The sequence below is a fragment of the Leptosomus discolor genome, chromosome 1 (genome assembly GCF_034619465.1).
Source record: "Leptosomus discolor isolate bLepDis1 chromosome 1, bLepDis1.hap2, whole genome shotgun sequence".
Classification (NCBI taxonomy): domain Eukaryota; kingdom Metazoa; phylum Chordata; class Aves; order Leptosomiformes; family Leptosomidae; genus Leptosomus; species Leptosomus discolor.
Genome location: NC_141391.1, coordinates 23,369,390 through 23,392,808, shown reverse-complemented (window position 1 = coordinate 23,392,808; position 23,419 = coordinate 23,369,390). Strand labels below are relative to the sequence as shown.

General features: G+C 41.7%; 1 protein-coding gene across 3 annotated transcripts; it reads left to right on the top strand.

Moving 5' to 3' along the window:
* Positions 1 to 8,883: 8,883 nt before the first annotated feature.
* On the top strand, positions 8,884 to 22,298 carry SLC46A3 (solute carrier family 46 member 3). Of its 3 annotated transcripts, XR_015183987.1 has the most exons (7): positions 9,363 to 9,408; positions 9,539 to 9,753; positions 14,991 to 15,864; positions 16,286 to 16,369; positions 17,812 to 17,968; positions 19,676 to 19,896; positions 20,281 to 22,298. XR_015183987.1 is itself a non-coding variant. In XM_086476308.1 (6 exons), exons 2-6 carry the CDS (start codon positions 9,562 to 9,564, stop codon positions 19,761 to 19,763), a joined length of 1,395 nt encoding a protein of 464 aa, XP_086332434.1. In that variant the 5' UTR covers positions 8,884 to 8,902; positions 9,539 to 9,561; the 3' UTR covers positions 19,764 to 22,298. The 3 variants fall into 3 exon arrangements, 2 of the variants coding, with proteins under 2 accessions (XP_086332434.1, XP_086332425.1); XM_086476308.1 differs by lacking the exon at positions 9,363 to 9,408 and adding an exon at positions 8,884 to 8,902 and having other exon boundaries at positions 19,676 to 22,298; XM_086476299.1 differs by having other exon boundaries at positions 19,676 to 22,298.
* The last annotated feature ends 1,121 nt before the right edge of the window (positions 22,299 to 23,419 follow it).

Below are 23,419 nucleotides of genomic sequence, written 5' to 3'. Positions count from 1 at the left end.
CACAGGACAAACTTGATTCAGATTAGCTGTAGGCACTAGTCACACTTAAAGTCCCATTAACTGAAATGAGGGTTTTCTTAGATTCACATCTTCATACTGGCTTTACATGGCAAAGGAAGATAGCCTGTGGCTGTCATGTAGGCAAAGGAGCGGAGTGGTTGGTCAGATACTATCTAATCTGCGATAAATCTTACCAGTGTAAAATAGCATTAGTGGATTGGATCCAGGATGAAGCATGCTAAAATTGGATTTCCTGTTTTATTAACCCAAGGCCTGAGGACAATAACAGCACTAGTCAGAAGTGTATTCCTGATCAGAGATTAAAAAGAAATAGCTGAGTGTGGAGATATCATAAATTAATCTCTCCTTATTCACACAGTGAATCAGTAAAGATCTTTGAAATAATTATATTCATTTTTGATACCTTGTGAACATGCCAAAAAGTTAGGCCAAAGAAAGACAACACCCTGTCACCCTCACACTAGCCCAAGCTTACACGTGGGTTGTAGACATGAGCAAGGTTGGTACCTCCTGAACAGGCAGAGCTCTCCTGGAGCCCAGGAGAAGTGCCAGGCCCTCAAGAAATGCAGAGCTGGGCACAAACCCCGGGGCTCTTGGCAGTTCTTACAGTGTTTTAAAGACTAAACAAAAGCCACAGTCAGGAAATAGGCAATAGAAGAGACAAACTTCAGGCTTTGATATTTCTGAATGAGTGTGTCTCCACTTATGTCTTAAAGCATTTTCAGGATTTTTATAAAACAACAGTATTATTACCTAGTGATGCAATAATCCAATCCTCAGAGAGTCTGAAATAAAAGAAGAGGGGAAAAAAGAGGATATTTCAAGTACTCACTGTCTGACACGGCTGGCTTTTTCTGAAGTAAACATTATTTATTCTCGAATGCAGTATGTGAGATTGTAAATCGATTTCATTATTTTCTTTGAATTATTGAAGACATTTAGTAATGTCTTCACTAACGTCTTTCTGTTTTAAAAATAACAGAAATGTTCAGGTTTGAAAGAGGAATTTTTCCAGTGTTGTCCTGGAGAATGCATACAAGTTCAGGCTCAAATGTTATTCTTGTAAAGGAGTTTTTCTCAACATAGAATAAACAGAGTTTATTCAAGTTTAAAAAGAAAAGGTATGAAAAGGTATAACCACTTCAACAGAGAGACTGGATTGCCAATGTTGAAACATGTGCAGATGGAACAGGACAGGCAGAAAGTGACACCAGTGAAAAACAAAAGTGAAGCTAAGGACACTGGCTGGTTTCATGGAGAGCAGCTAGATCTGCTGGTGATAGCTTGGCTTTTGGTTTCCCACTCATTTTTGTGCTTCCCGGCTTCATTTGCCTGACACATCTGCAAACAGCTGGAAACAGTTATGGAAGGGAGTCCAACTGCTTCTCTGAGGTGTCACTGCTGGGGAATAAGACACAGAAAAAAATGTAGGTATTCCCAGGCCACAGGCACGCCAGGGGGACAGGAGCTCCCGAGGCCACCACAGGGCCTCAGCCAAAGAGACGTGGTCAGAGTAGAAGTGATGGAGGAAGCTGGGCAGAAGATGCACCAAAGGAGTACACAGGATAGCAGACAGCTTAAAGCAGCAAGGAGGAAAACCATCGTGACATAGTCAACAAAAATGAGTCAGCAGCAGGGAACAGGCCCACTGGGAAGGAAAGAAAAAGACCTTTAAGTCAGACACTATTTTTTCCTGTTTGCCAAATTAATTTTGCAATCAAGCCCCTAAGTGCTGTACCAGCAATTCTTTTTCACATTCAGCAGTTTTAGTAGCCACGGGCATGCCATACAAACACAGTCAGGGACAACAGACTGCAGTTATGAACAGGGGGTTCAGTGTCTGTAAGGCACGCTGCCACCATCAACTTCATTTTGCAAAAACACTTGATAACTGGTTTTCAGTTTCCCCACCACAGACCTCATTTCAAAAATAGACAGATGGCAAAACTTGCCGCCCACAGCGAGGCAAGCTTAATGCTCAGCAAGTTCTGATCAGGTTCAGGAAGTCACTTGCAAAGCTATCTGGAAAATACTTGTACCTTCTCATAGGAAAAAACAACACACCCAGATCCATGCAGAAAACTAAGTTTCTTCAGGATTTTATGCAATGTCATTCATTTATACAGCTGAACAACGCAGGGCAAGATTGCTTGTAAGTAACCATACATGTTATAACCCATAGTTATAACCCATATAACCCAAGTGTGCATCTTCATGCAACCTTATTTGAGTGTCTTCTCCTCTCCATTAATTCATACAGCTTTTGCCACATACATTCTGTGTTGCGCATTGTGGAATCTTTTCAAAATGCTACTTCTATTCTTCTATCAGCACTGAAGTCTTTCTAAAATAAGTATGGCCACATTGAGTAAACAAAAGCCCACCTAGTTCAAATTCCTCTCTCTGACAGTGGCAAACAACAGGTGCTCAGGAAATAGGATAAAGAACAAGCAAATGTGCTGACTGTTCTCAGGATACCTTCCCTGCTTCCAGGAATCAGCAGTTCAGGAATTTTTTGAACCAGGAACTTCATGGTTAGGTTGTCAGGTTTAATAGGTCCCCAACAGACCTGTTTAAGGTGCTTAAACTGAGGCTTCACACTTACTAAATTGGATAAACTGAATACCTCCTCTTTATAAGTGGCCCAATTTCTAAAGGAATGGAGTTGCTTTATTTTTTACTTTCCCTGTGGGACCAGTAAATAGCATTCAGTAGTATTTTAGAAGAAATTCACTTATTATAATGCCTAAAGCCGGATCCAAGCTTATTATTTTCAACAATACTACCCCATCTTCCTGTATAAGAAATCTTGCAAGGAACTCACCTGAAAAAAGTACACGATGAATCTGCCTCAGGCTTTGTGACAATTTGAAGAACCCAGGGAATTTCCTGCTGCTGTTCAATGACACCTAGGACACCATCAGGAAACCCATTGTCCCTATTTTAAAACAAACAAAAAAAGACTATTTTAAAATAAAAAAAAGAGTGTAATTGGGATAAATACCCAATGATGTTTATGTGCACAGATCCACAGCAGAATCATGCTGAGGAAAGAGATATTTCAGTTAAGAAGTAACAGGGCACACTGAACACCACTTTGCAGATCTTTCTGAACAGATCTGGATAGATGTTTAGAAAATGAAGGAAATGTTGTATTTTGGTATTTTTTGATAGATAGGAATAAGGACCGATAATTGTGTCCCCTGCTGTTTTGAATGTCAAGAACAGTTTTGGTGGACAATTGGTGAGGAAAAATGTCATTAGTACCAAAGCAAGGCAGCGTGGAGTCCTGCTTCCACTGAAACCTTTCACAGGTTCTCCCTGTGAGACTAGTTGGTTTTTTCCCCTGAGAATCTAAACCTGGAAAGAACACACGAGATCAGCTAGATACTGTCTGGGCAATGGGCACAATCTCACTCACCCTAAGTCAAACTCCTCCACGTGACAAAGCCTTCGTCACTGGTCTCAAAAGTCTGTGCTGGGCTGCTCAGCCTCAAGCCTGACACAGAGTCCCCTGGAAGAACAGCAGAAAATCTCCCACTGGCTTTGAAAGAAAAGAACAACTCGTCATCTGTCACCACCAGGAAGTCTTCCTGATAGTACTCAGCTTAAATACTTGTACCCTAAATCCACTACATTCTGCATACTGGTCTTGGTGAAGCTCCCCAAAATGCTGCTGCTTCTCTTGAGGGTAATGGCAGATGATAAGCTCTCATCTCTGAAAAGGGAGTGCAGCTGGTCAGTCCCACCAATTTACCGGGAAAGAAAAACACTTTTCTTTAGCAAACTGGAAAATTACTTTGCTTTAGCAAAATTTTAAGAGCAGATAATATTTAACAGCCTCCTGCAACAGAACAGCATGTGACTCAGACACAGCCACTCCAGCCCTGCCTCAGGTGCTTACTTTCAGTTCCTTATTTTAAGGAATTGTTTATATTAAATAATAAAAAAAAAAATACAAGAAAGGAAAGAAACCCACTGTTTCAGATTAAAAGATTCCTCTATGCAGAGGGATGTCTTTATCCCCCTCTGCAAACGGGTGAAGTGGAATACAGATAAAAAAGAGAGAAGCACTTTGCTGAGTCACGGTAACGAGGAGTATCTCCAGCGCGCTGCTGATCGTCCCCACCCAATAAACAGCTTTGCAGGGAAGGAACAGAGAGTGGCAGGCAGGACAGCATTACCATTAGTTATTTTTCAAAGTGGTTTTGCCAAGTAAGACTGGGGTGCTAAACTGGACTTTAAACAGCTCAGTAGACATTCTGTGCTAAGTAATGCAGTCAGATTTACATAACTTACACCATCTATCTACAGTGAAGAACTATCATATGTCTAGTACATAAACGTAATTGAAAGCAAAACAGGAAGAAAACAAAGAAACAATTAAAAAAAAAAAAAACCCCACAAACAGAACCAAGCAGCTGCATAAAATAAATTTCAAATCCTCAAGAAGCCTGAGAGCCTGCCACGGCAGGCCTAACAGCTCCTTGTAGCCTTGGTTTGGACTGGACTGTCCACATAAACTGCACCTGAACCTAATGTGAAAAGAGCTGCAAAATTCTCCTCCACTGCGTTGTCTAAATAGAAAAGCCACGAGGGTGAAGGGCTTTCAACAGAAACCACTAAATCTGAGATATGAAATAATCAGAGATGAGCACTGAGGACTCGCAAATAGATGAGAGGGAAATAACTGAAAAGCAAAAATACCAAATAAACCACATCATTTGGAAATGGGTGCTGTTATTGTGGTGTATGTGACGAGAGGCCAGCAACAACGTCGGTTCTGTCAAGATTGTCTAATTCAGAGAAAATAAATATATCCTGATGCCTTACATGTGAATGAGGGCTCAAACAAGCACAAATTTTCAACACTGCACTTAAGAACAGTAATAAGCACCATATGGTATGGCGACTATAGTCAGCTGTAGTGCTCATGCTGTGACAGAGGGGTTCAGAACAACACCCCATTTTCAGCGGTATCGAGGCGGCAGGTTGTCCTTGCCCATATGCATTACAGGAAGCACCTTCTTCCACATCAGATGAACTCAGTCACATTGTTTCAGATATTCTGGACTGCAAAAAGACAAAAATGTTATTATTTGTGATTATCTGTGGCTTTCAGTGACCCCATGGGGCCAGAGGAGACACAGACCAAATGGTACACAGCACAGACGGGGCCAGTCAGAGGAAAGAGTGGTGAAGGTGTGAGCCTCTCTCCACTACTTGGGCTGCGACCACTTGCTGGGGCAGATGCCTTTAGCTGTGTAAATAGTCAAAGATCAAAGCTGCCATTTTAGGCCCTGAAAATTAGTGGTGATCTGCACTGAATAAAAATCAGTGGTATGAACGCTGCACAGGTTTTCTCTGGGTTGGATGACAGTAACAGTCTCTCCTTGCCTCTTTTTACAGGAGAGAGGTACTTCAAAACTGTGTAGTTGGATATTGCACAAATTTTCCTTATCACGTTTTCTTCCAGTCTCATATTTAAATCTTCATTACCACTCTCTGTTGTCAGGGCTTGCATCCAAGCTTCAGCACTCAACTCAGTTATAATGAAAACAAAACTGTACCATCTAAACCCAGGCATGCCTCTGCAGAATTGTAGAGCTTTCTCTCTTCTCCTTTCCCCCACTGGTACTATTTGGAGAACTTCCTTCATTTATCTCCGATTGTCATGCTTGTGGGTAAGACGCAGGGTACACAAGGTTTCTGCAGAACTGTGTTTTGTATAAAACTGACTCTCTGAAGAAAGCGTGCTTCTCTCTTCCCTCTTCAGGATTCTTTTTTTAGTTTGTGTTAACCATCGTTATCAAGATAGCCTTGAAAACATGAGTTGAATGTAAGTAGATATGGTACTTCTTACTGTCACTCAGTAATTCACAAATGATTTGTAGAGGGCTAAAGTTCTCCATGATCTCAGTAGATTGTTAACATAGAAAATTAAGTCACCTCAATTTTAAAAAGTACTTAACTTCTTAGAAGGCAATTAAAATATCATTTTACGTGGCAATACTATTTATTAAAGCACTACTTATCTTTTCAGCAAAGAAATGTTACTATCCAGATGTCCAAAATATCTCCAACTTCATGAAAAGAATTTGCTAGAAAAAATGTTTATAGTATTAATTTTTGTATATGTATATCCATATAAAATTAGTATTTTTTTTTTTTCAGCAACAAAGTTGTCTGAGAATGTGATCACTGAATGCCAAGATCTTGCCACATAAGTCATGCATAATTCCTTGAAGTGCAGGAGGCTTTGTTTGAAGATTCCTGTCGCTGAAGGTAACATAATGTCTTCGCCCTTTGACCAGTGCTGGTGGGATCTCTCAAAAGTCTCCTAATGTTCTGAACATTGAATTTCATTACATGTCTCCTTTTTTCCATGCCCTGACACACAAGCAACATATCACCTTCACAGATCAGTAATCTGTTTGTCTTTCAAGATTTTTTGATGGAAAGCTTAGCAAGTGCTCCAGAAAGCCTGACCAGCACAATGAATACATGCGCTCCTTCAATTCTTCACACATTGAGGATGTCAGTAAACACACAATACAAACTGCAAAGCTGCAGCCACCACATACCTGTGACCTTTGTGAAGTCTGTTCACCAGCATGTCACTCAAATTTGGGCCAAGGTGAATATTGGTGACAGGGGAGAGAAACAGCTAGTTTGCCATGTATTCTGTTGTTTGGAAATGCTTGGCTTTGAAAGATAAGCATCACTCGGCTAAGTCTGATCTTAGAAGTTCAATCACACCTATTGCTTTTAGTTCCCCTTGCAGGGGGGCACTGGGAACAAGGGAGGGCTAAGTCTGTTCCAGTGCACCTGCATGAGTGGTACATGTTCCCTGTCAGCACTTAGAAGATGCTCTTGAGCAGGCTTCAAACTGTTGGTCAAAGATAATCAGGTGCCCAGAAGTGCCCAGCTCATGCTGCAGCCTTGCCTTCAGCATTGCTGAGGCCACAACTTTGCTGGAGCCACTTGGCTCTGCAAACCCAAGCCCAAACTTAAACACAGTTACTGGAGGTAAAGGACAGAAGCAGAAGACCTCTCCATAGTGCAGAGCCAGAGCTCTGCCCTTTGGCACTAGGAAGGCTGTCCTGCAAGGACTGTTAGCTAAAATGAGTTTTGTCCAGCAACCTTGGCTGTACTCAGGCACTCATGTTAATGAGCAACATGCTCTTCAGCACAGATGGACCTAGCAAGACACCTAATGGGGCTCTGGACAATGCCTTTCTGAGGAACAACATAAACTTCCCACAGTCTTAAAAACAATTCTTCACCATGTCCAAATAAATGTTAACATTTGGCTGAGTGACCTGAACAGCCCATCTCATCTAGCAGCCCGTTTGCACGTAACCCTCACATGATCAGCTTTGCTTTACCTTGGTGACAAACAAAATACTATCACAGGTTGAATCAGACTTTGGACCTGGATACGTCGAGGAGAAGGACAATACTCTCTACAGTTGATCTCAGGCCAGAGCTGCACTTTTTTTGACTGTCTGTGTGTCGCTGGGAGCCGGCCTATATGCCAGACCAAACAAGCTCACTGTCTCAAGTAAGTAAAAGATCAAGGCCACTGAGCTTGTGCATGGGGCTCATCCTATGCTAAGAGACACATGATTCAGGACACAGTTTAGTGGGCATGGTGATGTTAGGTCAACAGTCGGACTTGATGATCTCAGAGGCCTATTCCAACCTTATGATTCTATGATTCTATGATAGGTCGGTGTTGTCCCTAAATTTGTGACTGAATGACATGTCACATGCCACATTATTTGAGATCATATGACCCCTGTTTATCTGGCTTCAAATCAGTTTATGAAGGAACCGAATATTCAGGAAGTTATTAAACTGCACTTCTTGTTTTAAGAGAAAAAATCAGGGACCCTTTGAAGTTTTGGTGTGCTTTTAGCAAATACGACTTTTTGCAATATAGGTAATGAAAAGTGGTATTTAAGGCTGAAAGGAGGTCCTTTGGGACTCCCCAACTACGTCACCTCTCCTTGTACCACACCTCTGAGGAGCCAGAATCATTACTCAGTATCTTTAGATGACAGGGCACCAAAGAGAGAGAAGAGAGCAGGGGTACTCTGGTGTCCGTCCCAGAGCACCCTACCTCAAAGCAGAGAGAAACAGGTATCCATAACCCAATAAGCAGCCATCATCAGTGAGCAGACAAGGCTTCTGTAGTTTGCACAAGAAAACACACCCCGAAGTTTTATAGCTCCAATGGCAGGGCGTGCTCCCTCCCTGTTGTGTACATTAAGCTGGGTAGAGATCATACCGAAACAGCACAACGCTGGATCTCCACCAGCGTGACCTTTCTTACAGAGCCGAAGCATGTGCCACAGCAGCTGCTCTGACAAAGGCCACCATACCTTCATAGCACCAGTTATGTCAGACTCGGAGACGATGAGATGTATTAACCCAAGACTAGCTTGTGGCTAACGAGTGTTGCTTTTACACACCCCGACAAACCAAGAGGATGTCGCAGAGGAGCAGCTGTAATAAATAACCTCTAAATCCTGTCAATTGAGAGCAGGAAACACGGCAGCACGGAGCAGAAGCAACCCTCAGCCTCCTTCCCGGCCAGAGCGGGGCCGCGTTAGCCCCTCGGGCAGGCCGAGCCCCCGGGGCCAGCCGAGCACCAGGCAGCGGCGGCTGCAGCGCCGGCTTCACCGCTGCGGTGTCAAACGAGGCCGGCGGCACCGCTGGCAAGATCCTCGTTGCGTAACCGGCCAAAACAAACTCTCTGGCCCAGTAAACACTGAGCGACAGCAGTGCTTAGCAGGTGCTGCTGCTCGGGGGTAAAACCGCGAAATGCTGATTTGTCACGATTTCTAGCAGCGACCCCACGCGTCCCCTGGCACGGGTACAAACAGCGCGGGGGGAGGCTCTTGTCCTCCCCTGGGGTGAGGACTGCCCCCAGGCCGCGGAGGAGACCACGTCCCCTCGTCCTGCCGAGCCCCCAGGGGACAGCCGCCGCGCCGGGGCTGCCTTCCTCGGCCCGGCGGCCCGCCCCGGCTCGCTCCGCCGCTCCAGGCCGCGGGCCCGCCCGCCGCAGCGCCCCGCCCGCAGGCCGCAAGGGGCTGAGGGACAGCGGGGCGAGATGGCGGCGCCTGGCTTCGTCCTCGCGGCGGCGGCGGCGGCCCGGGGGGGCGGTGGCGGGCCGGCGGGGGGGCGGGGGACACTCCTGCGCTGAGGGACGCCGCTGTCCTCCTCGTCCCGCCTCTCGGTGTCACGCACCGCCGTGACCTCCGCCGGCGGCCGGTGCGGGGCGGAGGCGAGCGGGCGGCGGGCGGGGGCACCCTCCGCGGGGCACAGCCCGACCGAGGCAGGAGGCGGCGGGACGGGGCACTGCCAGGGCCGGCGGGGCAGGTCCGTTCGGGGCGGGGGGAGTGTGTCGTTGGTGGGGTCTCCCGAGCGGCTGGGGGCTGTCAGCGGCCGGGGCGAGGTCGGGTGTTTTACCTTCGCGGCGTGAGTAATTGCGTTTTGTTTTCTGGTACAGAGGGTTAAAGCCCAAACCCAGCAATGAGGAGGGTTTTGTGCGTGGAGCCCGTTATTTTCGTCTACATGTTCGCCTGTTCCTTGACCAGCCCGCTGGCGCAGCAGTTCATCTACCGGCGGCTGTGGGAGCAGGAGTACAACTCCACCTTCGTAAGCGACAGCAACGCCAGTTACTGCGAGCAGAATAAAAGTAGCCCTACTTATATCAAGCAGAAGGTAAGAGGGGGGAAAAAAACAGCAATTGTAAATAAACTTGCAGCCAGGAGGTGCTGTCTCAGCATAACCTCCTTTTATATAAAGTTGCTTAACCTTTTCTATGCGGAAAAGCGGTAGTTTTGTAAGCTGCTGTCGCTTTTCTGTCTCGTTGCTCTTGTGTAATGCTGTAGGTAGTTGTAGTGCTTTAAAGACAAAAGATCTGTCTCCAGGAAGATGCTGAGATAAATTTGTATTTTAGCAGGAGTTGAAAATCATCTGAGAGGATTGGGCCCAAATTGGCATTGGGCTGACATTACAGCGCATACAACTGAAGGCTCCTCCTTCGAGTAACTGTTGTGCATGTGTTTATGAGCCATCGGTTGTCTCTGTGACTTCTAGTGTTCTTTATAACTATGTTTAGCGAATGTCCTGTAATTTTCAGGAATAAGATCTAGTTTAGAACACATTTATTTCAGAGGAATTACGGGAATGAAGAATGGGGGCGATTAAAATAAAAAAATGTTGTAATTTTAAAATGTGAAAAAAAAAAATTAAACTGATCTTTGCACAATCAAATGTAAGTGATGGTTTACCATTCAGAGTGCTCATCTGCCTTCTTGAAATACGAAGATGTCAAGATGACAGCATCCCCTGGTCAATTACATGTTTAGCACTTTTTCATGATTCAGCATGCTGGATAGCTAGTTGTCGATTGGAACCTCTTCCATTGCACTTCCAATGCAGTTTTAATGCTAGCTGAGGCAGAGCTAACTCTGGGCTGCCAGCAGAAGAGATGATCATACTCCATTTTCCTTTCCCCTCTTCTCCCTGTTGCTCCCCCCCATGTGTGTATCTCACAGTTCTGCAGTTACAGGTTACGGTTTGGATTTGATCGGGGCACTCATCCAACAGAAAGCGCATCTCTCTTTTTGAGTTTGTTGCTTTTTAAGTGTTGTTTTTTTTCTGATGCGGTGCACTGCTCTGACACACTCTGTGGTCCCATGACTGCTTTATCTAACATGGGCATTGCAGAGGGAACACATTTCCAAAAGAGGTACAACAGAACCATCCTTGGCAACAAGTGGCAGTTAGGTTGGATTAAATGGAACGTGAAATCACTGTAGGGTCAGAAAAGTAGATGACTCAGACTGTAAATTACACAGAAGATGGAGTTATGGAAACAGCTGGCATTCCCCTGTGCTGCTGAAATGGTGGCACTTGAAAATTTTTGCTCACATCCCAGATTTGAATCTCGATGTGCTGCGTATGCACAAGACTGAAGACCTGAGCTTATCTGCCTCATTTGTCATGTGTAAAAGAAAAATTTTAATGCAACATGCTTCCATTGAAAATAATAAAAGAAATAATTTGGGATTTTTAGTGTGGAGTAGGTTCTTCCTGATCTTAGTAGAAAGAATGTGAAAGTAAAAAGGTCAATAGAATTGTAGTCCAGCGTGCCTTCTAGGCTAACACATCAGCTGGGGAAGGTAATATATGCCACCCGTTGGAATTGATTTGGAGATGATAACCAGTTATTGTCTGAGTAATGCTTGTTTCTCAACCAAAGTGTTTTCTGTAGTATTAGCTTCCTGTTTGGTGCTGTGCATCAGAATCTTGTCATATGGAAGGAGCAACTCTCAGAAAACCGTATGGGATGCATGCAGTTGTAATTGCAGAGCCCATCAAGAAACCTCCATTTCACAAACATTTCTGCAGTTTGCATTTGCTAGAAACTCCCCAAATTCAATCTGATTTTCAAATTGCAATCGCCTGTGGCTCAGTGTGTAAGACTTCATATTTCTTTTTGCCAAACACTGAAGCAGACTGCTTAATTTCAGCTGAAGTTTGGATACCATCTCCAATTGATGTGGTGGTGAATTCACACATTACAGGTTTTTTGGCATAAAGGTTACAAAGTATAATTAACTTGATATTTGAGAACATGAGTCCTTCAAGACAGTAGTTGAATAACAGGCAACAGAACTTCTTTGTTTCCCTTTCCTGCCAAATTTCCATTCCCTCTATTTCAGTGCTTGCCAGCAGGGCATGAGCTTTGGAACAATTATGCTCTTGTCTGCATGTCTTGCCTGCATTTTGATACCACACTTGTTACTGTAGTGTAAGAGTGTAAAATGCTCAAAACCCCCATTAATTGCAGTAGAACCTGGCCTATGTGCTGAGTAATAGTCCTGTGTATGGGCCAAAGAACAGACCAGTAACTCCGTCCCCGGGCCTTTCCTGAGGATATGTGAAGTAGGTGTTCTGGATTTTCCAAGACCATCCTAACTGACTTAGGTTTACAGATGTTGTGAATTTTGCTGTTAGGAGTGTTTCCAACAGGCCCTGTTTACCTCCCTTAGTAGTTAATTTAGTGTAAGTCCTTCTGTTTGAGAATGGAGAAGCTTTATACTAAGCTCACCTGTTTCAAAGCAAAATGTAAAAGGAAATTGAAGACAAAAATCACTTGGAGCCTGCAATAAAGCAGAATATTGTTCAAAATGGATAGTCTTTGCAGCATTTAGATTAATTATTTCTTACAATTTGAAGCAAGTTAGTGGTGTTATGATGAGTTCAAACGTAATTTGACTACAAACTGAAGTATTCCAATCACTGGCTTGGATAATCCTTTTTTTTTTTTTTCTCAGAAGAGCTATATTATTAATAATTAAACATTATTTTATCATCCAGTTTATTTACTATCCCATCCATGCATTTTCCTTTGCTACTCAGTAATATTTTTTAATTTTATAAGCCTGTCAGTTTATTGTCCTGTACATTGGTCAGCCTCAGATGATACACTTCTCCCTTAATTTAATCCTTGTATAAGTGAATTGCTTCTTCATTTTCATTGTTTTAATTTTGAAATCTATGATTTTAAGAACTATTTCTGTCCACCATGAGTATTTTTTCCGAGTAGAGTGAATTTGCAGGTTAAAAAACTAAACCTTTCTTTTCAAATGTATGTAGTTCCATTGATTATTTAATAGAGTTACATGACTTTAAAGCAGCTGAGGATTTGACCTATCATTTTCTATATTCCTTTCCACTGACTTTAGAAAAACATAAAGTAGGCAGGTCAGTGCCTTACACTCTAAATGGTGTTTTCCTGTACTTCTGTCTTTTAGTCTTCTTTTCAGCAGACCACAAGTCATTTATGTCAGCAAGATTATGGTCATTTGTGGTATCTGGATGAGTAGCCAGGTTCTTTATGTTGCACATCTAATTGAAACCCAAGTCTTTGCTGTTTTACTCCTTCAGCTTTACACTTCATTATGGTTTGGCAATAATATTTGTATTGTGTGGTTAATGTGCATTGAGATGATATATAATAACATTTAGTTTTATTTCTGATGTATTAGCATTTCTTTGATGCTCGTTACTTTGAACATAGTCGTCCTAGTAAAGAAGCAATGCCTGCAACTACACAGAGTTCTCTTTGTCAGCAGGGGAGGAGTTAAAGATCAGATTTTCCATCTTGGTTTGTTCAGTCTTCATGGTTTTGACCCTTCCAGGCTGGCAACAGTGCTGGCCAGTGGACAGGATGTCATGAATCCTAAGGTAGTCAGACACCATAAGGGAAGACAGCAAAAGGCTCCAGAGTGCTGGGGATCTTGAGGGCTTTCACTGAGGGCCTCAGGATCAGTTGAATTTTCCGCTTGCAATAAAACCTGGTATCTTGTAAACAAAGGAAGAGATTGAACTAGAAATTAGTGGTCTTTGTCTGTAAATATAAATATGAACTTATAAAGCATTCATCGGCTTTTAAAATTGTCCAAAGTACATTCTTGGAAATTCTAGGGGGTTTTTATCTTTTGGATGCTACTTAGTGAGGATGTTGTTAGCTACAGAGGAAACACCTGAAACATAGAATACAGATGACTTGAATACAGGCTGAGAATGGTTTGGGAAGACTTACACGGCTTACCCGCGACTGATTGAAGGGTGCCACCCCAGCCCAAGTCAGTGTGATACCTCAGAAAACTTGAAGAAAACTTTCAGAGTGACACTACTCTCTGCATCTGAAAGTTTATCTTTCAGAGTATAAAGGGTTTGTGCGAATGAAGTTCCTTCATTTTCCCCTGCTGCGCTTCTGTCTGATCAGGTGGTTGTCTTTGAAAGGGCTCTCATGGCTGCTGTCTGTCTGTCCTGCATCAACGTATTAAAAACAAGATCTGAATTAGCTTGCTGGGCATCATTTAGCAGCTGGCTTCATAACAAGATAGTCTTTTTTTTAATTAACTTTTCTTTAGTTCTTTTTTTCTGCAGCTATTCATGTTCTGTTAACTGGTTGTTTTTCAGTTACATTTTCTTTTTATAATTCCATTAAAAGGAACTCAGGGATTTCTCCCATAATGAGTGTTTACAGTTTATTGTCATAGTGTTACCTGCTGTTCCTCATGTAAATACCTGCTGAGGCATATCTATAGAGACATCACTGATTTGGACAGTTTCTGAACTCAGCTTTCCAGTGTTTTAAAATTTTAATTCACATATCTGCAAGTCGGTATAGTTTTTAAAGCCGTGTTTCACATTTTTATTGTTGTTGTTGTTATTGTTATTAGCATTGTACATTGGGATGTCAGAGCAAATTCTGATCTGTTTACTTGCACAATATGCTAGTCAGTGCATTGTTCCTTGTAACCCTCTCAGTAGGATAATTTGGGAGGAAAAATGATCTCCTGTGAGTAGGGAGCATGGAGTGTGTTCCTCAATCGAAGACCATTTTACTGCTGATTTCTGAAAGACTAAAATAGGCCCAGTGTCTTTTTGCCATACCTTGCACTGAAGGAGGCACAGCGTAAGCACCAGCTCTTGTAAATGCATGTCCAAAAGAACTGTCTCTTGTCTCCATTGAAACTTCTCTGTCAAGAGTATTAGTAAGACCGTATTTTAAGAAATAAGTTCTGGCATAAAATGTAACATGGGATGTTTGAAGAATGCTGAAGGTAAAATTACAAAAGTGGAAGTCTCTGAATATGCAGTTCGTTTATATTAGCGATTCTGTAATATAATGCATTCTTATACAATAGTGGCGTGTATGTTATTATAGCGTAGCATATTATGATCTCATATAATCTTATAAAAGGATATTATATATTATGGTTTATAATATAATTTATAATCTATAAACATGTACTGTGCTATGCATTCATTATATTGCATGCTAGTCATTATGTAAGTGTAATACTATTATAGTTTTGTGGGTTTTTTTACAATGTATTATAGCATTTACAATTATTTTTGTTTTCTCTTTGCAGGAAGTTCAAGAAAAAGCCTCTGTGCTTAATATGCAGTTGGACTTAACTGGGGCTGTTCCCAGCCTTATAGTTGCCTTTGTCATTGTATCTAATGGGGATCGCCAGGGACGCAAAAGGTCTTTAGTTTTACCATCAATGGGAGCTTTGATTGCTAATATTTGCCTCACTGTAATATCATATTTTTCCTTGTCACTCTCTGTTCTATTTGCTGTTGCATTTATTACTGGACTGTTTGGGAGTATGGCAACTTTCCTTGGAGGAGGCTTTGCTTTTATAGCAGACGTGTGTCATGATGAGAAGCAGAAAACAACGCGAATAGCTGTGGTGGATTTGATTTATGGAGTTGTGTCTGGATTGGCAGGACTGTCATCTGGCTACTTTCTAAGAGGAATAGGCTTCACATGGACGTTTGTGACAGCATCTCTGCTTCATGTTGTTAATATTATCTATATTTTATTTTTTCTGGAAGATTCAGTGGGCGTATCTGGATTCCAACATGAGGCACCAGTATCGTTTAAAGAACTTCTTAGAGAGACATTTTCTGGAGTGTACATGCTTTTTAAAACTGCCCCTTATAAAAAGAGAATTTTAATAACTGTGTTACTTTTTGCATTTATGACTTATTTGTTTACTATGGTTGGTGGGAGTTCACTTTTTACACTCTATGAACTGGATGAGCCACTCTGCTGGAATGAAGTATACATTGGATATGGAGCAGCGGCGTTCACTTCTGTTTCTCTGACCAGTTTTTTAGGAGTTTACTTATTTTCCAAATGTCTCAAAGACATTTATATTGTCTTTATTGGGATGTTTTCTTACATTGGAGGAATGGTGATGGCTGCCTTTGCCAAAACTACCCTGCTCATGTTTTTAGGTGAGTTCAGAATCAGTTGTTCCATGGTCAACAATATGTATGAAAATACTGCTATGTTATCTGTAGTGAGTGCAGTTGGTAGATATTGGACATTCTGTCTTGAAAGGGTCATAGAGAGGTAAAATATACAAGGCTGGTTAGGCTGATTTAGGATTTAATTAAAAGATGATGTGTGTGGTGAGAGAATGGAACTACTTGCTTATGATTTGGTTTTAGTACCATACAGATATATTTGGTTTATTAATTTATCTGTGCTTGGATAATTGGGTCTCAGTGCACTTCTAGTTTGACTTTTGTATTGCCTTTTACTTTTTAGGGAACTGAGCATTCAAAAGGATTATGACAAATTCATTTGCAAAGTATTTATAAAGTCCTGGATTTTTATTACTTCATGTCTCATGACTGATTCATTGCTTTACAGTAAGAGTGCCATCTTTGCTCTGCTTTATGCCTCTCCCTGTTCTGCGATCCATGCTATCAAAAGTGGTTCTCGCTGGTGAACAGGGTGAGTAGAATTTGGTTTTAAGCAATACAATAATATGATACTTCAGAACAGAGATACGGCAAGATTACCTTTAAACAAACAGATATGTGTGGGTATTTTAAGACTGCTTTTCTTTCAAGTTCCATATAATATGACCCTGTGTCATGATATTAATGGCTTTTGATTCTGAATTTAATATAAACGACATTGTGTTTAAAAACTACTGCAAGTTTCAGCCTTCAAAGATGTTGCTCTAAAAATAAAGACCATGGGGAACTTGAAGCAGAGGAATGCTCAAGATTTATACAGATGTGATTTCACAAGTGCTTCTACATTCACAAGATTTTGACATGACATATTTCTGTTATTTAGTCAATGTCACACTTAATAATTTAGAAAGGTGTAAGCAGTAGGTGGTCAACTTTCAAAGCACTTGAAAACGATTAGACTTGGAGCCTGAGCTATGTACCCGGCTTCCTGGATGCCTGTGGCTACTTAAACGTGTCCCAAAAGACATATCACCTCTCAAAGTCCTTTCCTTATGGAACACAGAATAAAGCATGTCAGGCCTCAAAATGTGGCTCTAATATCCCATGTTTTGGTTTTGGGGGGCATATACGTTCTAGATTTTGGGGAGCATATACTTTCTAGAAGCATTCTCCTGAGTTGTTTGGTTTTATTTTTTAAAAGACGTATCTTTATACACTACAACAAAAGTATCTTTATACTTAAATATGCTAACGTAACCTCTGGTTTTGCAGTTTCTTGGCATTCGTAGGGCTTTGGCTGATTGAGTAGTTTGATGCAGGAATCAGGTTGCCTCTTCTCATCCTTTCCTGCTTACCTATTGTGATTTTGTTTATGGTCCCATGGATATGAATGTAGCTTGGGAAAATGTGTTCAGCAAGACAGTGATGGGATAGACTGCCGCCCCAGTGGGTAGTCCAGTGCAAAAAATGTTTCTTTCCTTTCAAAAATGAGGAGATGATTATGTGCTTTGCTGCATCCTTTGCTGGAACAGAGCCTTTTCCACATACAAGAGTAAAGATCAGAGAAGAAAAAAATAAGAAAGGGAAGAGTGAGAATCAAGAGGAGAATTTGAAGGGGTAAAGGATGGAAATGTGCAGAACATGGTTAGGGAGGATGAATGGTTCAAGCTTCATGTGATAAGCAGATTTAAGAAAGAATAGTAGCAAAGAAAAATAGTTTCCATCAACAAAATGTTGTGGGGTTTTTTGTTTTGTTTTGTTTTTTTAATTTAAAAACCAAGACTCCTGTAGAAGACCCCACAGAAGACAGTTCTGTAGCAAAGACATATGCTACTCGGGTGCTTGTTACTTGCATACTTGCTAAAATACTGTAGATAGATAGATCTTTCAAAACAAGTTTAAAGACTGCAGTACTTTGAAGGGGTTTTGATTTTATTTTGTTTTGTTTGTAATTCATCCATTTGTTTTTGACAGGTGCTGTGTTTGCTTGTGTTGCCTGTTTAGAAGTTGTGACCGGCACTGTTTCACTTTCAGTTTTTAATAGTCTCTATGCAGCTACTGTTGCATGGTTTTCAGGCTTTAGCTTCCTCTTATCAGCAGGCATTTGTCTAATTCCATTGTCTGTCCTGTGGTAAGTACAGATCAGGGGGGTGCTTCTGGCTGCTTTTGCCAATAATTTCTGTTTTGACACGAGTTGAAGCTGTATGGTTTAATGCAGTAGTTCTCAAACTTCGGTATTTTCTAGTGTGCTCTGGTAGCTCTAGTTTTACACTTTTTCTCTCTTCAAAACCTACCTCCCTACACCTTTGCTGGAGTTTTTCTATCATCAGTCCCATTCTGGCCCTGATCCAGCTACCTCCCCTCAGCTCTGTGCTATGAACTTGTCACCTAATTTCCCCAAACTGCAATCTACCCTTAATGTACTACTAGTGGGATACACCATACCCTTGACTGCATGTGTGTGCTTTCCCTTGGTTTGAGACCTTTACAGATGTCCCGGAGGAAAGCCTTTGACAAAGAACAAAAGTAACAGGTCACTTGAAAGACATGAGCTTAGTTTTGCAGTCTGAGCTCTTCTAGATGCTAATGAGGGTTATAAACATGACCACTCATTCAGTGAATTTAATGGAAAGTTATCTGTCCCAGTCCTTGGTCATGGGTAGCTTGTGACCCAGTGCCATCAAAATCTATAAAAGATCTGCACTAACTTCAAGCCTATATGAATAAACCTCTAGACATATTTTAAAAAAATGCCTCTATAGCATTTGCATCTAATCATATCTAGTGATCATCTAGTAATACTGACAGTGAAAAGTCATTATTCATGAGAATTCACAAAAGCGAAGTTCACTTTACATTGTTTCCAATATAAATTATGTCTTTTTAGGATGCTGGAACATAGATCTAAATGACAAAGGGATCACTTTTCATTAGATAGATTTATACTGGGGAGGCGGGGAGGGAATGCTGTTTTTCTTAAGATGATGGTACTTTTGCTGGAGACTTCTATCTTTTCTCCTAATTTTGGACTTTACCTCAGTGACCTTTTATTGCTATATCAGCTGCATTTTAAGTTTTAAATAGGCAGTGATAATTTTGTAGATTTATAACATTTCACATAATTTCAAGTCTGTGCCTGCCTGATCACAGTGTTTTACAGTCTGTTCAGAGAAGCTGCACTAATGGTAACTTAAGACTAAGGTAGAGATGGGTCTCAGACCTGAGGGAACTGAAGCAAAGGGGTCTTGTGCAGAGTGTGGAGAATACTGTTCAGTAAAGTAATAAAATTAAGTGCGAAATTCAGTTATAGTAACAAAGGCCCACTGAATACTTCTGTTTTATTAAATACTAGTTTTAGTTTAGTTCAGTGCTGTATGGTAGGGAAGGTTTCTGTTTAAGACAGCACTCTCTTCTGTACAAAAGGCAACAGGTATTTGCTATCAATTAGTCTATCCTGCAGTCAGGACTGTAGTCCATCATCAGCCTAAATTTTGGATGTTAATTTTCTTTTCCTTCTGTCATTAGTCTCAGATAAAGGTTTTCTCTAAAACCTTTCTTTTGAGAGTGTCATGCGGTTTCACTGTTTGAGAGCAGAAAGGGTAGTTGTTCCAGTCTATAATAGATCAGGCTTAGTAGTTTAGTACTAGTCAAAGACAGCAGTAATGATATTGTCTAACTTGTGTAATAAGGGCAAATCACTGCCTTTGCTAAGATACATCAACAGCGTTGTGCCACAGACGATGGTTGTAACAGAGCTCTCGGGTGTGTTTGGTGCTGAATCAGCATGCTGTACTTCACTGTCTCAGCTAAAGATATCTGTCTTATCTGTGTCTTACAGCTGGCTTCTGTGCACAAGCTGGAATGGGGAGGACTTGGCTCTGCTTGTACCTGAAGAAGTGTCCAGCATAGAAAGCGTTGATAATTGAGCAAAGGCTTCACCTACCTGGGTTTTCTGATCTGACATGGCAGAGACCGTTATGTCATACAGAGACCACAGAGATAACACCACAGTTGCAGATGCAATCTCAAAGTGGCCCTGCAGCAATAAGCACTACATTGGTAGCACTCTTTATCCAGTCTCTTTTTAGCACTTGAATAAAGGTAGCTCTTATACTTAACTATGCAAATAGGCTGGCAATGGAGATTTTAATGCTGCTTTCAGCACGATTAAAAGAATAAGGTAGGATGATACTCTCTTTCCACTTACCCTTTCTCAAGTTTGAGAATGTCAGCTGTGGATTGTGATACATCTTGTATCATTCTAAGTGGGGCAACAGAGATAAGCTTATCAATTTAGAGGGTGCTGGCAATTCTGCTGAAGCCAGTGCAGCTCATGCCAGCTGAGTACTGAGTCCACTGTATACACCTTAAAACGCCTGTCTTAATGGTGAAGCCCCCAAACCTGTCTAAAATTACTAAACTAAAAGGTACTTTTTTTTTCAGAAAGCAACCAAACTGGAGTCAGTACTTGCACCTGCTGTAAGTAGACTTACTGCTCTGCAGTTAGCGGAGTGTTTGTGCAAGTTTAATGTATGATGTGTGGACCTTGCCTGTGACTTCATTCTTAAAATGGATTTTCACACAGAACTGTCATACTTAGAAATTTTCCAGCTTGCAGAGTGTGAAGTTAGGCCTATGCCTACGTTTTGCAGAAGCCATATTGCACATTTATTTTTGTTGTTTTCCATGTATTAGGGACTTCATACAGACACCTCTATTTTTTGTCCCATAGATATTTCTTGTTTTCTAGTTAAGTTGGCTGAACTTAGCTTAAATGTTTCTTCTAGTGAAAGGCTGTAATAACATTTCTTTCAGTGGCTCTTTGATTATTTTTTAACAACCCTGAAACGAGGTGACCAAATCTGAATCACGCATCTCATCATCTTGCAATGAATGCAGCATAATTTATGAGCACCTGAACAGCATTTCTCATCCTCAGAGCACTTTACAAATGCTGTTAAGAACCTTCTTCCATAACAGGTATTATCCTCCCTGTTGCAGAGAAAGAGAAGTTAACAAAGAGGACAAGTGACTTGCCCAGGGCCACACTGCAAAGTGGTGAGACCTAGGAATGAGTTTCTGCATTGACTCTTCTTTGCGCTTGAGATCTTTAAGTAGAAATTATCCAGAGTATTAACTTCTGGAATGCACAGCACAGCAGAAGTGTAAATACAACACCATGTTAAAGACCAGTCACGCGTGTTTTTGAGAGAGAGTTTGACAGCCAGTACTGTTCTGATCCCTGAAACTACACGTAGGTTGTATGTGACTCTCTGCCCCCAAATTGATTAGGTAGAGAAATCAAAATAATGTAAAGTGATGATTCACATTTACAGAAGGAAAACTCTGGGAAAGCAACTATGATGGGAACTAACTTCACATGCACACAGCATACGCTGTACAATTGGTGACCTGCTTGCAGCTGTTAAAATCCATCATATGAACAGAACTTCTGCAGAACTTCTCAGTGGTACTCCACCAAAAAATACTCCTACCACATCATAATGATACCATTGTAGATCCTTTTTGTTTGAACAGCAGCATTGTTTCCAAGCTATGTATCGTGATCATGGAGAAGTTTGAAAGAGGGTTCAGATAGGGTAAAGGGGAGTTTACACTATCCAGGAGACCACTGCCTACCTGTCACTGGTAAAAACTGCCGTTTACCCAGGGCATGGGGAATGAATAGTTACACAGCTCACTGCTATAGCCAGCTCTTACACTTCTGTCCTGAACTATCAAGGCTGATGTTGGCAATTAAAGATCATTAGCTTTTCCTAGCTAGTTTAGACATTAGCCAGTAAATAAAACTGCTTAATTCTCCTCCCTGGAGGTGCCCAAGTTGCTGCCAACTTGGAGAAGTGAGCCAAGTTTTACAATAATCAGAGGGTCCAAAACATAATGAGTACTTGTAGGGAGATTAAGAAAATACTGATGTAAAGGATTTCAGCACAAAGATTACATTGTCTTCCTTGCCTCTTCATTACGCAGTTATGTAAGGCTTTATGAAATTAACTGTTTCACACAAAACAGCCTGGAAAAAGTAAAGCAAATGAAGAAGGGGTGTGTCCCTTCCCTTCCTCTTCAACACACACCTCTGCTAGCAGTCGGAAAGTAGCAACAAAGCAAGGCAGTTCTGCAGTGGCATTGCGTTAGTCCAAATGACAATGAGTGCGTACATTTCAGCAATGGCTTTGTTACGGTTTGATTTTGCTGTACAAAGTACTTCTGGTAGATGCAGCATTTAGAACTGGCTGTAAGTTTAGGTCAAAACACATGAAGGCTACGAACTGTGTTTTTAATGTGCTTAGCATGGTGCAAGCTGAGGAAATCAGGTACTAATGCACTTCAGATTATTAAAATCTTCCAAGTTCGTAACAGTTGCTCTGTTTGTATATAAATGCAAATTATTTTGACAGAAATTAATAATGAAGTTTGGTGGGTTTTTTTAAAAAACTCTATGTTGTATTTGTGGTTCTTGCTTCGTTTTTTGACAACCAACCAATGGGATGACTGGTGGAGGAACATTTGTGTAAACAGAAGCAGCAGCACTATGGTATTATCTATTTTTTGTGGTCATCACAAACAAACATCAGTGCAGGAAGATGTGCTTGGGGAGAACACAGGGTGCTGCCCAGAACATCATCACCAAGAGGCAGTGGGGATTTGCAGAGCAGGGGCAGCACTGCCGTGTTCAAGAGGTCAGCACAGGGGCCTGTGTCGCACCCAGCAGACCAGTGGATCTGCAAGCACCTTCCTCCCCTTGCCCAGGCTGGGGCCAACGGGAGACCAAGGCCTGGTCTGTCCCAGCTCCACTCGCCAGCACACCTCACTTTAAAGCACCTGCTTTACAGAACAGGGCTCGTAAAAATGGGAGGAGCAGCTGGGCCAGGAAGCCCAGTCCAACCCACCGCAACTCTGCACAAGCATAACCCTTCCTTTTTATCTCAAAAGCTTTGCCTCAGTCCCGTTTGACTCCCATTACTTTATTGGCAGCATAAATTCTTGCACAGGCCCCTTACACATACCATTTGCTTTCCAGTCTAGCTAACCCTTAAGCTTCCTGACAGACATAATGAACAATACAACTCCCTTGCTCTGAATACAGCTTGAGCTCACCCAAGGTTATAATGAAGTATACTAATCGTTGAACAAAACCACCTAGAAATTACATCTATCCTCCTAATCTGTGTCCACTCTTCGCTGCGCTAATGAGAAACTACTAAATTACTTAATGTAGTTTTGCTCAGATTCAATAGCACCCATCTTTTAACCGACACCAGGAAAGGCCAGCTAGCTGGATACTGGTACCTTACAGCTCCTCACCTCAGAGTAACTGTGCACAACTGTAGCATGGCTCCCTGTTTTCTGGAACAGCACTAGTAGGAAGGCAGATCTGAAAACCCTCCTAAAAATCCACACCTGTACCTTAATTTGTCCCAGACCTGGCAGGGTAATCCCTCAGCCTCTCTGGCCTGAGCCTAGAGCAATACAAAGCCTACTGAACTCCAAGCTTGCTTTATAAAAAGTTTATTTTTGCTTAACACAAAACTGCCAAGAAACTTGTCCATTAGAAAATAGC